This window comes from Salvelinus fontinalis, chromosome 32 (assembly GCF_029448725.1).
Source record: "Salvelinus fontinalis isolate EN_2023a chromosome 32, ASM2944872v1, whole genome shotgun sequence".
NCBI lineage: Eukaryota > Metazoa > Chordata > Actinopteri > Salmoniformes > Salmonidae > Salvelinus > Salvelinus fontinalis.
In genome coordinates, this window is record NC_074696.1 from 36,139,560 (window position 1) to 36,156,254 (window position 16,695).

Here is a 16,695-nt window from a genome sequence, read left to right on the forward strand (position 1 = left end):
GTTTGTTTTGAACAGGTTCGGTTCGCTCATTAAGAGCTACAAACATTACTCTAGTTCCACATGTTGTAGAGAAGATTTAACATATGTTGCTGCTTTTGGAAATGGAGGCTCATGAGTAAGATCAGTTACACTTTTTAAACCAAGAGATCAAGATGAAATGGATCTCCTTGGGTAACCGATAGGTGATGTTCTTTTAATCTCACAATTCATGACTGGGCATGCCCAAGTCAATAAACCCCTCAGGTAGGCCTAATAATACTTGAGCGTCGTAATTGTTAATCGCAGAGCGAGCCTCACACCAGGGAAGAACCTCATTATGTAATATAATCCCAGCCTTAGCCGTTCACTGTGATGAACCCATGGAGTAAATTACACTATTAGAGGCTAATGGAGACTCTAGCCTCAGCTGCCAACAGGCACGTTGGGCATTAACCTCCTGGCGCAGGCCAGCCAAGCGTGAAGGTCCATGTCAGAGGAGTGATTTCTCAATTGGTGGAAGAGCCCAATTCCTACTGGATACTGGCATTTTGGTAATGCCAATTTAGTTTCAAATTGGGAATAGTGGCTTAGTTAAAAAGTAACATTTAAAACACATTTATATTAGGGCACGTTTCCCCCTTGGATCTTGTGGCTGCAATGAACTGTACACTCAAGTCAACACAGATGGCATGTTGACGGAACAACATGTTCCAGTGAGTGAACTTTTCAACTAGCCCCCAGGTGCAATCTGTGTGGAAAATCATGGCAGTATCGCCTCCGCAGCCTCATTAGCAATCAATCCCATCATGCAGCAGCACACAGGGTTCAAGGTGGCCCTCCACGAGCACAGGGAACATAGCGGAGGTCACTGAAACCCCTCAGAAACACTGGCAATGCCAAAGACCTTGAAACGGTCTTGATGAATACGCAGAAACGTCGGGACTCCAGTGACTGAACAGGCGTAGGGAGCATGCCAAAATTTTGCCAGGTAATGGACATAGTGACTGTTTGTCATTTCCGAATGCCTTTGAAACAAACATTGGAACAAATCCATTTAATGAAGGCAATGCTTTACTGATCCTAGTTAAGAGCCGGGGGGTGGAAATATCATATGACAACTTTCCATGACACTAGTATTTAATAGATTATGACTTTGATTCTAGAATAGTTGAGTATATCATCTCCATTGTAGATTTATCCTACATAAGTTATGAGGATGAATCCTGCCCAAATCTTTGACTTCTTGTTTCATATTAGCTTTATTTCTAAAATGGATACTTTATACATAATGTAGAGACATACAGTGCATCAATAGGACATAGTGAATGCAGAGTTAGTTATCGAACTGCAGCTCATATAATAAATGACAGTGGCCTTGTGCCCATCTATGATTACTCAACAAAGTGGACCGCAGTGTTCTAAGAGATTGGTCCTGCGGCTGTAGAACATTGAACAAATCTCTGTTGACTTTGCCAGCTGGCTCGAACAGTCCGGTCCATAAATTGGCTTTGGTTTGTTCCGAAAGCTCGACAAGGTCTTTAAAAGGAACAAGAGCCCCGTATAAGGCCTTCGAAAGGTCTTGCAGTCGAACACTGCGCAAATGAACATAATTACCTGCAATTTGACTTATTTGGCAGTAACCGATGCCATAGACCTTCCCTTTTTAGTGCATGGAAGATAACACAGAGACACTCCATTTGTAAGTGCTTCAACTCGTTAAAAACACTTTAGGAACTCGCGTTGGATCGTCCGCTCGGGTGGTGGTATGCAATTATGGGGCCGAAACGTAGCAGAAATCACAACAGATTGTCTCATGTGCATGCATTATGTGGACGTCCACGTGGTATGCCGACCTCCTAATTACTTTTACAACAGCTTAACGTGTATTTCCTGTGGCTTATTATCACCTTGTAACAGTATACACCACGCGGGGCCCTATCAATAACACTCGCACACGACACACATGTCTTCACCTAGTGGAAATCCACGGCATAAAGAGAATCATACTGTAGTAGGTGTTACGCCGTATTGAAAAGCCTATGTGTAAATAAATGAAAAGGCTGGGGAAATGATTGAATCTTCAGTTGGTGTTGACGTTCAGATTGAGTCAGCCAAAGAGGAGATTGGTCTTTTGAGACCAGGCTGAATAGAATTTTTCTTAACACTAAGAACAACACAGACCTCCATTAACCCCTGAGAGTGAGTGAGTCATTATAGCTGCTTATCACGCTCAGGTTTTCATGTATTCAGCTTCTCTTGGGGGTGCCTAGTGGCTTTACTTGTTGACGCAGTTATTTCCCAGGCACATTCATGAAGGTAACATCAATCCTGAAGGGAAGCGCTGTCGTGTTAGGCTTGGCAGCCCCCATTGCAGCCATGAGGGTGCGCCGCATGAAACGGGCAAAACAAGATAATGAATTTCCTGCCCGTCAAGTGAAGTGTGCATATGGGACAGCCAATGATTCCAGTGGCATCTATCCTAGAGATAGGCGAGGCGTTGTACAGACCCAACATCAATGTGTCATGGTCGGAAGCAGAGATTTGCCGGACTGGGGGTGAATTCACTTTAATAATGGGATGGTGGAGATTTTAACTGAAAATATCTTCATTTTCAAGGTCATTCTTGTTTTTACTCTATATATATATATATATATTCATATATATATATTCATATATATATATATTCATATATATAGTAAAAACAAGAATGACAAAAAACGACCTTTCACTAAAGCTTTAGTTATTGCATTTTCAGCATTCTCACTAAAAGGCTTTACAGACCTGTCTTCATAGAAGATTTATTAAAGAGATTCCCCAATAATCTTATTAAAATGTGGATTATTTTAACAAATCACAAGCTTCTCCAGCATACAGCATTTTTCTGTATTACTTAATGTTCCAATTGTCCTGGCTCAAGGGTACTCATAAAACCAAGTTCAGAAGATAAATGTGTGACTATAAACCCAGGCAGAAATACATTACTGGCAACCAGAAGTAGAGCTCTGCTGAACCTAAAGACCTGCTGAAAATACCAGATGCTCCCCATTTGAATTGGATACGTGAAAATGCACTATTTTCTAGTTATATAACTAGGAAGCGTATTATACTATGCAAACTGTTTGACTTTTCCGATTATGTTCCCTGGCGGGCTCTAGTGATAATGCCTTTCCCCTCAACCACTAATCCCAAAATGCCTTAAATATGTTAAGGCAACGTGCATATACACCGTTTTAATAACACTCGGAACAATAATATCTGGAGTTCAGTAAAGAGATGGGAACTCCAATTCCACCCAGTGCTAAATGTTTATTCGTCTGCCTGATTTATCTCTATCTGTGCTACTGTTAAATGACCGTTTATGACCTTTTTGACTGGGATGTATACAACAATGTATGCAATATAGGCTACAACAATATGTATATATAGGTAACTACCAAAATAAAGGAAACACCAACAAAGTGTCTTAATAGGATGTTGAGTCACCACGAGCCAGAGCAGCTTCAATGCACCTTGGTATAGCTTCTACAAGTGTCGTTCTTCCATGCCAAATTACATCATTTGGTGGTTTGTTGAGGCTGGTGGAAAACGCTGTCTCAGGCGCCGCTCCAGAATCTCCCTTAAGTGTTCAGTTGGATTGAGATTCTGTGACTGAGACGGCCATGGCATATGGTTTACATCGTTTTCATGCTCATCAAACCATTCAGTGACCACTCGTGCCCTGTGTGTGGGTCCATTGTCATTCTATGGGGGCGTAGCCATGGTAGCCAAAATAATGGCCTGCCTAGTATTTTTATACATGACCCTAATCCTGATGGGATGTTAATTGCTTAATTACCTCAGGAACCACAACTGTGTAGAAGCACCTGCTTCCAATATACTGTGCTTTGTATCCCTCGTTTACTCACGTGTTTCCATTATTTTGGCAGTTACCTGTATCTGCCAGAGGGTGTTTGTTCACAAAAACACATCAAGGCAGGGTAGACATTCTGATGCATGTTTTGCTCACTGGCAGTTCCATAATCCTTCAAAAGGCACAACCTGCCATGTCCTGAGGCCTGGTCTAGCCTCCATTGGCACTAAGCAGAGAAATCTGGACACCTCACACTCCCTGCAGATATGCATATGTCCTGTTCATTCAAGCCAAATACAGTGGGATGATCACACCCTTTTTTAGCACTAGCCATAATGCTTACACTTTGTGCCATATCGTGTCAAAATCCCGCCAAGATGAATGCTTAATAAACGTGTAAGTATCTCTTGTCTTTACATACAGTAGCATTGCTGCCCTGCCAACAGAAGTAACACTGCAGTGAAGCATCAAACGGTCAATTTTGATTGGTTGAAATATTAACCAGTCTATGCTTTACATAACTGTTATGGTCAGTGATAAAAGGCAAAATAAAGTGCAGGTTACTTGGGACTGTGTATCTATCAAACTTGGCTAATGGCCAAGACAGTTGGTCGCTGAAAGGAATTTAAGGAGTATGCATGGATTATTATTCTGTAGAGTGTCTCAGATCAATTCAAAACACAAGTCGTTGTGTGTCTGTGTCACACTCCTAACCCATCACCCACCACTACCACACTCTCTTAGGCCTAAGGTAACAGTTTCTCATTTCTGTCAGCTGCTCGTGACCTTTAAGGAAGACTATCAACGGACAGTGGGTGCCGCAACATAGGCAATGTCAACATCCCTTGTCTCGCAGTGCGTGAATGCCAATGCATCGGCCTATGAGTGGATTCGAATGCCGGTGCTGGAGTCCCTGTACCTGCTTACATATTCAGTCCCTGAATATTTCTTCCTCTGTTCTTTCCCCTGAATCATTCTCATAAAACGGCTTCATGTCTTTGATTTTGTGATAGCTTGGTGTCTAATAGAAGTAATTTGTACTCTGAGTTAGTGACGAGCAGAAGACATATTGTACAGTATATTGACTTTTCTTTGTTGTCAAATGGTATCTGAAGCATATCCAAGCCAATCATTTTCCGTGTAATAGCTGTTTACTGGAGTTGGTAGGTACCGCACACATACAGCACTGTTTTGACAACAACAAAAGTCATAACTCACTTAGCAGATCCCAACGTTTTAACCCTTGATTGCTACTCTAAATTTAGTTGGCAGGCAGTGCCATCATAATCGCTCGGAGCACAGGATCTCAAACCGGTAGTGAAATCCGAGGCTTACCATGCATTTGGTTCCCATTAGAGGCAAGGAGTCCTCTGGGAACATCACTCTTTCTGCAACTCTGTGACCTACTTCTGCGTCTCTATGAGAACCACATGGGAGGGCCTTTACTCGACAGGGCTTTCGAGAGAAAGACATTCGCTTTGTTTGAGTCAAAATTACCATATCTGTGTCTCTCGCCCCATCCTATTTTTAACTAATGTTGGAGAGAAAAAAAGAGAACGATGAGATGAAAATAAGCGGAACATGTTGCTGCTCACCGGGGGCAGATGATATTAGTGGTGGGTGGATGTGTGCATTCTATTTCGGTATTATTTTGCATAAAGTACATCATTATTATGTATGGTTCTACCTCGAACTTTCAGTTATACAAATCTGTTGATATGATGTAAGGACACGGGCCAAGTACTAGTTCATACTTTAACACTGTGCAATTACTCAAGGGAATCAAAATTCCATGAACCTACATGGTACCGTAATGAAAAGTGACTGACCACAACCTTCCTCAGGAAGCAGCAAGCTACGATTTCTTTAGTTACCTCAGTCCAGCACGTTCACCCACCCCTCCTAATCCCTCTGATGACATTTTAATGGAGCTCCCCAGAGTACACAGAGAGTACACAGAGAGTACACAGAGAGTACACAGAGAGTACACACAGACCATTACCTCTGTTGGGCTAAACCCAACTCCAGCTGCTGCTATGCTGAATATGCCAGGGCACCGTTCTCATTTAGCCTGCCCATAACCGAGCCTCAATACTTGGCTGCAGTGTGCCAGTTTGAGCTCTGATAAGCTTCTGGATATCTAAGTGTTGATCTTGGCTAGTGTGAGAAGCCAGGTGCACCTGCAGTGAAGTATGAACTCAAACTCTCTCTTTCCCGGGGTCTTCTAAGCTGTTTGTGCTCTGTGTTTAGAGTCTGGGCTTATTTGGGTGTTCGCTATGATGAATGAGTAGACTGTCTGGAGGCTTCTCTGTCACAGCCTCCTGAGACAGTGGCAGCAGAGTACTTGGCAGGATAGTGCTCCGTGTTTGACGGAGGGAAGAAGCGCTGACTTGAGGCTGGATTCAATCCGTATCGCGGAAGTTCCGCTTTATAGCTCGATTTAAATTTAACGGCAATCTTCCCGCGTTCGCAGAGACTGCATTCACGGTAACGCTGCGTATGTCATCTCAATCGGAAATTACCTTTACGTTTTAATGGCGGATTTTCCACGGTACTTCTGCAATACGGATGGAACTTGATTTAGGTTGAGTCATGCTGTTACAGTCACAACAGGGGGGACGGTTGAATGTGAAATGCTTTTTATGTCATGACAGGATCTGACAAGGTAACGGTTTTATTTTCGTATGGGCTAAGTCGTGACCTCACTATCTTTCTTTTTCTCCTTTAGGTGTCCGAAGGCTACCTGACATGAAGTCCAGCCCCAGCATCCACTACACGCTCCTGATCGCCTGTGTCCTGGTGGCCTTCTTCCTCGGCGCCATCCTCTCCGGCTTCCTGGTGTCATGCTACTGCAGTCACAACGCCCGCCGTGCCCACCGGCTTGGCAAGGACCCTGAGGCATCCCTCCACCCCGCCCTCTCGCTGCGCAGCCTGGCCAAGCTAAATGGCCTGCTGGACGGCCAGCTGAAAGAGGAAAAGCTGGACGTGTCTACGCCCAAGATGTACAGCTCCTTCGTTCCCAACGGGAAGGAGCACACTCCGGGCAGGCACGGGATGTCCCTGGGAGACCCGGACCTTAACCTCTCCCAGGGGGAGAACCTCTCGGGCCTGCCCACCCCGGACTCCACCCCGGAGCTGCCCATCAAGAACATGAAGGCCTTCCGGAACGAGTGGGAGAGGAACCAGAACTGCAACAATGCAAAGGAGTCTAAGGTACCGTCTGGCACTGGTTTCGGCCTGGGTTCGTCGAGGTCCAGCTCGGGGGTCACCCAGCAGGTGTTCCCCTTCTCCCACAGCCTGACCAATGGCCAAGCCCTCGGGCACCTGCCCGAGGAGAGGAAGATCCCCAACGACGAGCGTGCAAAGGGGGCTTCGGCCTCCCAGTCCTCCTCCTGCTACCCGCAGACGGTGGTGGATGTGGCGGCCCTGGACGAGCTCCTCAAGCACATCCACGAGGTCAGCGCCTCAGGCAGCCACAGCATCACTGTGCTGACCTCACCGTGTGCTCCCCTGCCGGGTAGCTCCAGCTCCAGCCATAACCACAGTCACAGCCAGAGCAGCTTCAGATCCCAGCCCCAGATCCCCGAGACGGAGTCGGCCACGTACTACAGCTCCTCCACCCTGCCCAGGGACAGTCTGACCCGCCGCCTGGACGTGCCCCCAGACACTGCTGCCACCTCCTCAGCTGGCGCCACCCCGCTGCAGCACCAGTCCATCCCCGAGCGGGGCTCAGTGACTCGCCACCACTCCCAGAGGCATTTAATGATCAAGATGGGCAACGGAGGGGCCGTCCCGCGCCAGCACAGCTTCAGACAGGGCGGGGTTGGGCCACCACCCCACCAGCTGCTCACCCGGGTGAACTCTGGAGGTGGTGGCGGGGGAGGGGTTGGCTTTGAGGCCCACCGGCCACTCATCCCCAGTGCCTGCCTGACACGGCAGCACAGCTACAGCGAACCGCCCCACCTCCACCGCGCCGCCATCGTACGCCGCACGGCCTCCCTCAAGCCCCAGGTACCCCCCAAGCCCCTCTTCCTGCCCGCCACTTCGCCTGTAAACGAGCAAGGCAATTATAACTACTGAGAGCTAGGAGTCGGACCGAGAGGCTCCGAAACGACAGACGATGTAACCGCGCTCCTCTCAGAGTTAGGGCAACTCCCCGGCGACGGGGGCGATTGAGTGAGGTTCGAGGGGGCAACAACCGGGACTGGCATATCTTTTGACGAGACTGCCGACAATAGCCTCCACACCTGATGAATGTCCTTATACCATATTGGTATTATTGCAATGCTACTTGATCACAGGACAGTGATGGATTAACAGCATATAGAACATGTGGTAGTATTAAATTGACTTGGAGGATCTGTACCCTCGTTTGAGGCCAAAGAATAAAGTAACGGGCCCAAAACTCAATGTAAAGGACAGATCGCAAGTCGGCCATCAAAGCTGGGAACAATGCCTGCTTTAGCTTGGACCCAAGGCCTCAACTTAAGAGAGCACCTCACGACACAAACAGTGCTCATCCTGCCTGTAATGTATGTATACTGTATGCGTGTGGGTATACATGTATATGTACTTCATGTTAAGATACCAGAGGGCAGAACCATGAAGCAGCTACATTGACTGTGGTGAGACGGTCAACTCCTAGCCATTTCTTAACCGTCTTATGACAGAGATACCATGGAGACCCCACTCAGTACACACATTCGGTATATACATCCCTCGACAAGGGATTAAGCAATAACTTACCGTTGTGTAGTTAAGTATCAACTGTACCCCTTGATATAAGGGTAAGTATTATACTTCTTGCAGCATACCATAAGAAAAGACCACTTTGATAATGCTTGGAAAATGATTAATTCTGTATTAGTGGAATGATGCTGAGGAACGAGACACATGGCGTCAGTATAGACCCATCATGCATCACAGCGTTACTATTATGTTTGTCACTGGTGGATGGGGGCTCGGCTGGCCTGTGATAGGAGGCCGCCTCGGGGCCTGATGAGTTAGGAGAATCGTTGCCCTGCATTTGGAATTGTTACTTTTTGGACATAAATGCTACGATAACTCCAGAGGAGTTTAACAAGCCCTCAATATGACTGTCATTGTCATTCAAGAAGAGGATGCAGTGCACTGCAACCTCGAAAATAATTAGTTTCATCCTTAACACTTAGTGAGAATTGGTTCCACATTGAGGTGCAATCATTCAGGCTATGTATTATATTAGCAACATAAAATGATATTTAAAAAGTCAAGTCTTAAAGCGGAACCCCAAGAAATCACTCACGGGCACATAGCGCCCTCTTATGGACAAGCCCTTAATTAACTGTGTAATAAAGTCAGTAATTATGTTTACCATATTGCTATTAACATTGTGGATGTTGTTGTAAATAAAGGCATCTGTGGAATAATACTAGCCAAACTTTGATTTGTATGTGTTAATGTGTGCCTTATTTAATAATGTGGTGTGGAGAAGGGGGAAAAAAGTCTGTTTTTGTCTCCATCGTTCTGTTGTCATTACAAATTCATTTAAAATCTGTCCTCCTGCACGGACTCCATATCAGAGGTTTTATTTCTGCTGACAGTTGTTTTTTTTTTAAATGCATTCGTCTTTTTTTTGTTTCATGCTCTTTAAGCTTCTTTATATACTGTATATTTAATGACAAAGGAGCTAGATGGAAAAGATGAGTAGATCTGAAAGTATATCAGCCATGTTAGGTCAGTGTCATGTTTCTGAAAGAGCTCTCAAATATGTTTGAAATGGTATGGACATAGGCTGAGGCATAACTCTGCTTTACAAAGAAATTGTATTTAATAAGGGCTCTATTCAGTCTGTGAAGCTGAAGCGTTACCGATTCCGATAGAGTTGTTAAGGTAATTTCCCATTGAGCCGACATGCGCAGCGTGAATGCAGTGTCTGCTAAAGCGGGAATATTGCCTTTTAAATTTCAATCACGCTCTAAAGCAGAATTTTCGCAATGCGTATTAAATATAGCCCCAAGTGTGGGGCGAAAGAGGCTGGCTGAGGGACTTGCAAATGAAAATGCAGCAAGAAGGTGCTGGATGGTTGATTGCCTGGTCCAACAAGTATGCTATTCAAATGAAGCTCAGGATTGTAGGTGTCTGAAGATGCCTGAAGTGATGCCTACAGTGAGCTAACTGCCCATAGGTTCATTTATTTCTTTGCTATTACTGTAAAAGGAAAATTCCACCCAAAAACTATCTTTTGGTATTTGTTTCATTAGTCTATTGTTGGTCTTGTCCCCAAAATGTTTTGCATGTCAGCAATCAAGTTCATACGGCTGTATTTCTGTGTTTTTAAAGTTATAGCTTAACTTGATTGCTGACAGTCACAAAATGTTTGCAAATGTCAACAATGGACTAATGAAACAAATACCAAAAGCTAGTTTTGGGGTGGAATTTTCCTTTAAATAGAGAAATAGCACCTGCAGCGTCTGTGTGTTTAAGGAACCAAGACTTTGTTTTACGGTGAGGTTAACAAGTGAGTTGAGTGAGTGTGTGCATAGCACTGGCATCTTCTCTGCCTCACGAAATATCAAATAATTCTATGCTAATGTCAGTTGCAAGACACGTCATGAAATGCCTACAACACTAAAACCACGTTATCTATATCCCCTCATCTGGCACCCTTGACAGAAAAAAGTGGAGTCGGGCGCTAGAATAGATTAATGTAAACTGGTTACATTTGAGTACTGTATGCCAATATTGAGTTTATATGCAATGTATGCGTTTTCAATTGCTATAAAAATCCCTTCAGAAGAATGCTCTCTGACATGCATCTAAAATGTATTTCATTTGACATCTTATTAATGTATCATACCCCTCACTCACTTGACCAATGAGGTTTACTTTTTTTGTAAATATAGCAAACCAGCAGTCACTTGCATCTCCATGGTGATTTCATTTATTTTTTACAAGTGGACTATGCCCCAGATGCTCCTGAGTTCTATTAAACACAGCTGTATGTCCGCTACAATTAAAGATATCTAATAAAATGATCTTCAAATGCATGTTGTATGTGTGTCAAATACTTCATACAACTGTGTGGCACCTGTCGTATGTAAACCAAGTCAATGGGGGCCTAATTCCGACCTGAGTTGGAACGTAATTCCTTTTTATGCCCTTTTCTCTCTATGCGTATTCTGACCTTGTATCAAGGTAAGACCCAGATGCAGACCGTGTCGAAGTAACAATGTTTATTACAGCAACAGGGGCGAAGGAACAGGACGGCAGGCAGGCTCAGGGTCAGGACAGGCAGAGGTCGGTAATCCAGAGGTGGGGCAAAGGTACAGGACGGCAGTCAGGGTCAGGGACGGGCAGAGTGGACGGGTACAGGGTCAGACCAGGCAAGGGTCAAAAACCAGGAGGGCGAGAAAAGAGAGACTGGGGAAAAGCAAGAGCTGACACAAAAAATGCTGTTTGACTTGACAAGCAAGACGAACTGGCAACAAACAGAGAACACAGGTATAAATACACAGGGGATAATGGGGAAGACACCTGGAGGGTGGTGGAGACAATCACAAAGACAGGTGAAACAAATCAGGGTGTGACACCTTGAATTTAAGCATGACAATCGCGTGCCATTCACCCGCTATTTGTTGAGGTGGCGATCGAATAAATGGACGTGTGTACAAATACGACGTATTCTGACCTTGACTTAATTCCCTAATAATTCCACCACCTTTCGCACAAGGAAACCATGAATATGGTCTAGCGAACCTACCGGTTCCAAGTGCAAAAATCCTATTTATTTTTTCAGATAGAAATAACACCAGTCTCCATGCTCTGTAATTTACAACATGATAAAAGCTAGGTAAATTAGTAATCCATTTGGATAAGGGCATTGTAAATGACTTGTTTTGGATATATTTTACCCTATAATTTCTGGAGACAAATGTGAAACCAGTCATATGGCAGCAAACTCAAACATATCAACACATCACCTTTCCCACAGTAAAGTTTATAAAATGTTGTGCCATTATGCAGAATTTCAATTGTATGGCCTTTGAAGTTGCAGGGATGGGCACTCTCAAATTTCTTAATTATAGGCCACCCCGACTTTCTCTGTTTCCTATTTCTATCAGTATCGACCGTCAGTAGGCCTAATAATACATATTAAACTGCCAATTCACTGTTAGTTCCCTTCAGTTGGTATAGGCTACAATAGGCATCATCAACTAGATTCCGCCAGGGGCCGATTTCTTCTTGAGCGGTTGGTCGGGGGCCGGAACATAATTACAAATAATTTGTAGACTGGAAATTGACTGTAAGAAGCCTAAACAGATACAGTACCAGTCAAAGGTTCGGACACACCTACTCATTCCAGGGGTTTTTCTTTATTTTTACTGTAGAATAATAGGCAAGACAAACTATGAAATAACACATATGGAATAATGTAGTAAGCAAAAAGTGTTAAATAAATCAAAATATATTTTATATTTGAGATTCTTCAGAGAAACCACTGCTAAAGGACACCAATAAGAAGAGACTTGCTTTGGCCAAGAAACACGAGCAATGTACATAAGACCGGTGGAAATCTGTCTTTGGTCTGATGAGTCCAAATTTGATATTTTTGGTTACAACCGCTGTGTCTTTGTGAGACGCAGAGTAGGTGAACGGATGATCTCCACATGTGTGGTTCCCACTGTGAAGCATGGAGGAGGAGGTGTGATGATGCTTTTCTGGTGACACTGTCTGTGATTTATTTAGAATTCAAGGCACACTTAACCAGCATTGCTACCACAGCACTCTGTAGCGATACTCCATCCCATCTGGTTTGGGCTTAGTGTAGTGGGACTATCATTTGTTTTTCAACAGGATACACATAGGCCTATGCAGTGGGCACCCCCAACCCCCCCCCCCCCGACGCGCGGCTCCAACTGCACGTTGACGCCTCGGGAACGACCTGGAAGACGAGGCGCAGGGCGATCCGGAGGAACCTCCCGCACCTCAGACTCCTGGAGCGGACCAGCCTCCACCGGCCTGAGGAGAGACACATGGAACGAGGGGTTAGTAAGGTAATGGGGGGAAGCTGTAACCTATAACAAACCTCGTTCACTCTCCTCGGGACTTTAAATGGCCCCACAAACCACGGACTCAGCTTCCGGCAGGGCAGGTTTCGGGTCGAGAGCCAGACCCGGTCCCCCGGTGCGAACACACTGAGGTGGCAGTCTGCGTTCTTTTTTTGCCGCAGCACGGCACGCTGAAGGTGAACACGGACAGCTTCCCATGTCTCCTCCGCACGCCTGAACCAGTCATCCACCGCAGGATCCTTGGTCTGACTCTGATGCCAAGGCACCAGAACCGGCTGGTACCCCAGTACGCACTGGAAGGGAGAGAGGTTAGTGGAGGAGTGGCTAAGCGAGTTCTGTGCCATCTCGGCCCAGGGCATGAACGCCGCCCACTCCCCCGGCCGGTCCTGGCAATAAGACCGCAGAAACATGCCCACATCCTGGTTTACTCTCTCCACTTGTCCATTACTCTCGGGGTGAAACCCTGAAGTAAGGCTGACCGAGACCCCCAGACGTTCCATGAACGCCTTCCAGACCCTAGACGTGAACTGGGGACCTCGATCAGACACTATATCCTCAGGCACCCCGTAGTGCCAGAAGACATGCGTAAACAAGGCCTCCGCAGTCTGTAGGGCCGTAGGGAGACCGGGCAGAGGAAGGAGACGACAGGACTTGTGTGAGGAAGACAATACAAAAACCAATGGAAAATGAAAGGTGGATCGGCGATGGCTAGAAGGCCGGTGACGTCGACCCCCGAATGCCGCCCGAACAAGGAGAATTATATTTATTCAGCATGCGCAAGGGAACCACACCTGCAAAGCCTGTTATGCACCTTCATAAGTAAACCTTGAATAGCCAACAACTACTGAGAAGTGCGTGGGAAAGGCGTAATTTCCTAAATCTAAATCAGCCCCTAGGTGAAGATTAAGGGTATGAATAAATCACACTATTTCAAGTGGACCATGTCCAGTGAATCGTGTTTTTTTTACTTGGTCTTTTTTACATACATTCAAATTGCTTTCTTTTATAAAAATCCAAATAGCTAATTCACATGGTTAATTTAGCTTAGAACCATACCTTGCGCTGTCAGATTCTGATGTTCAAAGCATGTTCATGTGAAGTTTCTAAAACGTGTTTAAGAAAAAATCTAATAATTTTAGCCAAGTCTGATGTCCTGTGAAATGTTATGTCAAGAATTTGATTCTGATTGTATACTTGGAGATGAATGACAGCCATATTTTGTGAGGGATTCAAAAGAGGAAATGGTTCAGGTTGCAACCACATGCCCATTTTTTAAACTCCGATCTTTGGCACCCTCATGAGGTCTATTGTGCACTGTGCAGTGCAGAAAGAGATGACAGCTTCTGTATCTTTTATTGATGAGTAAGTGTAGAGCCGGGATTCAATCCGATGTCGGGTTACAGGCATTGAAGCTTTTAAAGGCAATTCCCGATAGAGCCGACATAGTGTTTATGGTGAATGGGATCTCCGCGAACACAGGAACATTGACTTAAAAATCCGCAATGCCTAGGACCTGCGATCAATTGGAATCCCGGCCTAAGAGTTTTTATGCAGACGCATTTTTGGTGTAGTGAGTCAACCACAGAGAAATTGCATTCAATAATAATGAAATTAGGAAATCTGAAATTAGGAAATCTCTCATAAGTGATTGCATGGACCCAAATAACAATTTAAACGTTACTAACAGGTCAAATAGGACAAACATATCAATAACCAATGAATAGTAAAAGTAATCAAATGTAACAATATCTAATCACTGACTAGGAAACGGTTCTAACAACCAATAATTATACAGTTCAAAACTGTACTGCTCACAAGTGTGTTGACAAGCAACATGAACACTCAGTCAGGTTATTTTGTAAGCAATCCAAAACAATAACACAAAAGCGAGGCCACATTGACTAAAAACAATAGAGTGATCAAACACCGGGTAGTGCTGAATGGATTTTCCGTTCAGACAAGTATAAAGGCGTGTTCAATAGGTTAAAGACTCGATTCAAGCCATAGTGCTGATATTACAGCGTGATTGACATTTAAAGGCACTGTTTCCGCATTCAAAGAGACTGCATTAACGTTAAACGCTGCATAAGTCGGCTCAGTCGGAAATTGCCTTTCAATTTCAACCGTATACAATTTCAAACACATATTTTGCGCTATAGATTGAATCGAGCCCTAGGATGCAGATCTGTATTCCCAAAACAAAATACGCCCACTATGAATACATTCAGTAGATCAAAGACATGACTTCCCCAAAAATGTGTCAAATGAACCTGAAGCCATTTGCCTCCTCATTGTAGGCCTTTCTTTAACAAAACTTTTTTTTAAATGTATTTATTTAACCTTTATTTAACTAGGCAAGTCAGTTAAGAGCAAATTCTTATTTACAATGACGGCCTACCAAAAGGCTGGGACGGGGGCTGGGATTAAAAATAAAAAATGTATAAATATATGAAATTTAAATATAGGACAAACACACATCACAACAAGAGAGACAACACAACACTACATAGAGACAGACCTAAGACAACAACATCACAGGGCAGCAACACATGGCAACACAGCATGGTAGCAACACAACATGGTACAAAGATTATTGGGCACAGACAACTTCACAAAGGGCGAGAAGGTAGAGACAACAATACATCACGCAAAGCAGCCACAACTGTCAGTAAGAGTGTCCATGATTGAGTCGTTGAATGAAGAGATTGAGATAAAACTGTCCAGTTTGAGTGTTTGTTGCAGCTCGTTCCAGTCGCTAGCTGCAGCGAACTGAAAAGACGAGCGACCCAGGGATGTGTTAGCTTTGGGGAACTTGGGAAGTGTTCAGAACAAGGTTAAGGGTAGAGAAATCTTGCTGGACACTAAGAAAGCTTTGTTATAGAGCATTTAACACAAAATCCGGGGAGGGGCCAGCTGAGTATAAGACTGTATCATCTGCATATAAATGCATGAGAGAGCTTCCTACTACCTGAGCTATGTTGTTGATAGCCCCCAGACTCCGAATCCTTGTGGTTTTTGGCAGGCTGGGGGTTCAAACCCCGGTTGAGTCATACCAAAGACTCTAAAAATGGGACCTGATACGCCTCTGCTTGGCACTCAGCATTAAGGAGATCAAATCAGATCAAACTTTATTTGTCACATGCACCAAATACAACACGTGTAGACCTTACAGTGAAATGCTTACTTACAAGCCCTTTACAGTGCAGTTCAAGAAAGAGTTAAGAAAATGTTTACCAAATAAAGGGTATATACAGGGGTACCAGTACTGAGTCAATATGCGGGGGTACAAGTTAGTCGAGGTAATTTGTACATGGAGGTAGGGTTGAAGGTGGGTCTGTTCGACCAGCCTTTTCCTGTAGTCCCCGATCAGCTCCTTTGTCTTGCTCACATTGAGGGAGAGGTTGTTGTCCTGGCACCACACTGCCAGGTCTCTAACCTCCTCCTTATAGGCTGTCTCATCATTGTCGGTGATCAGTCCTACCACTGTTGTGTCGTCAGCAAACGTAATGATAGTGTTGGAGTGGTGTTTGGCCATGCAGTCGTAGGTGAACAGGGAGTACAGGAGGGGACTAAGTACACACCTCTGCGGGGCCCCAGTGTTGAGGAACAGCATGGCAGACATGTTGTTGCCTACCCTTACCACCTGGGAGCTGATCCAGGATCCAGTTGCAGAGGGAGGTGTTTAGTCCCAGGGTCCTTAGCTTAGTGATTAGCTTCGTGGGCACTATGGTGTTGAACGCTGTACTGTAGTTAATGAACAGCATTCTCACATAGGTGTTCCTTTTGTCCAGATGGGAAAGAGCAGTGTGGAGTGCG

At 44.7% G+C, this 16,695-nt stretch overlaps 1 protein-coding gene across 3 annotated transcripts in view; it reads left to right on the forward strand.

The window, feature by feature from the left end:
* Positions 1–10,857, forward strand: part of LOC129831192 (semaphorin-6D-like) — a 126,883-nt gene extending 116,026 nt beyond the window's left edge. For all 3 annotated transcript variants that reach the window (XM_055894302.1, XM_055894301.1, XM_055894303.1), the window contains one exon: positions 6,558–10,857. In XM_055894302.1, the coding sequence (XP_055750277.1) occupies positions 6,558–7,909 (1,352 nt within the window). In that variant the 3' untranslated portion in view covers positions 7,910–10,857. The remainder of the gene's footprint in view (positions 1–6,557) is intronic.
* The last annotated feature ends 5,838 nt before the right edge of the window (positions 10,858–16,695 follow it).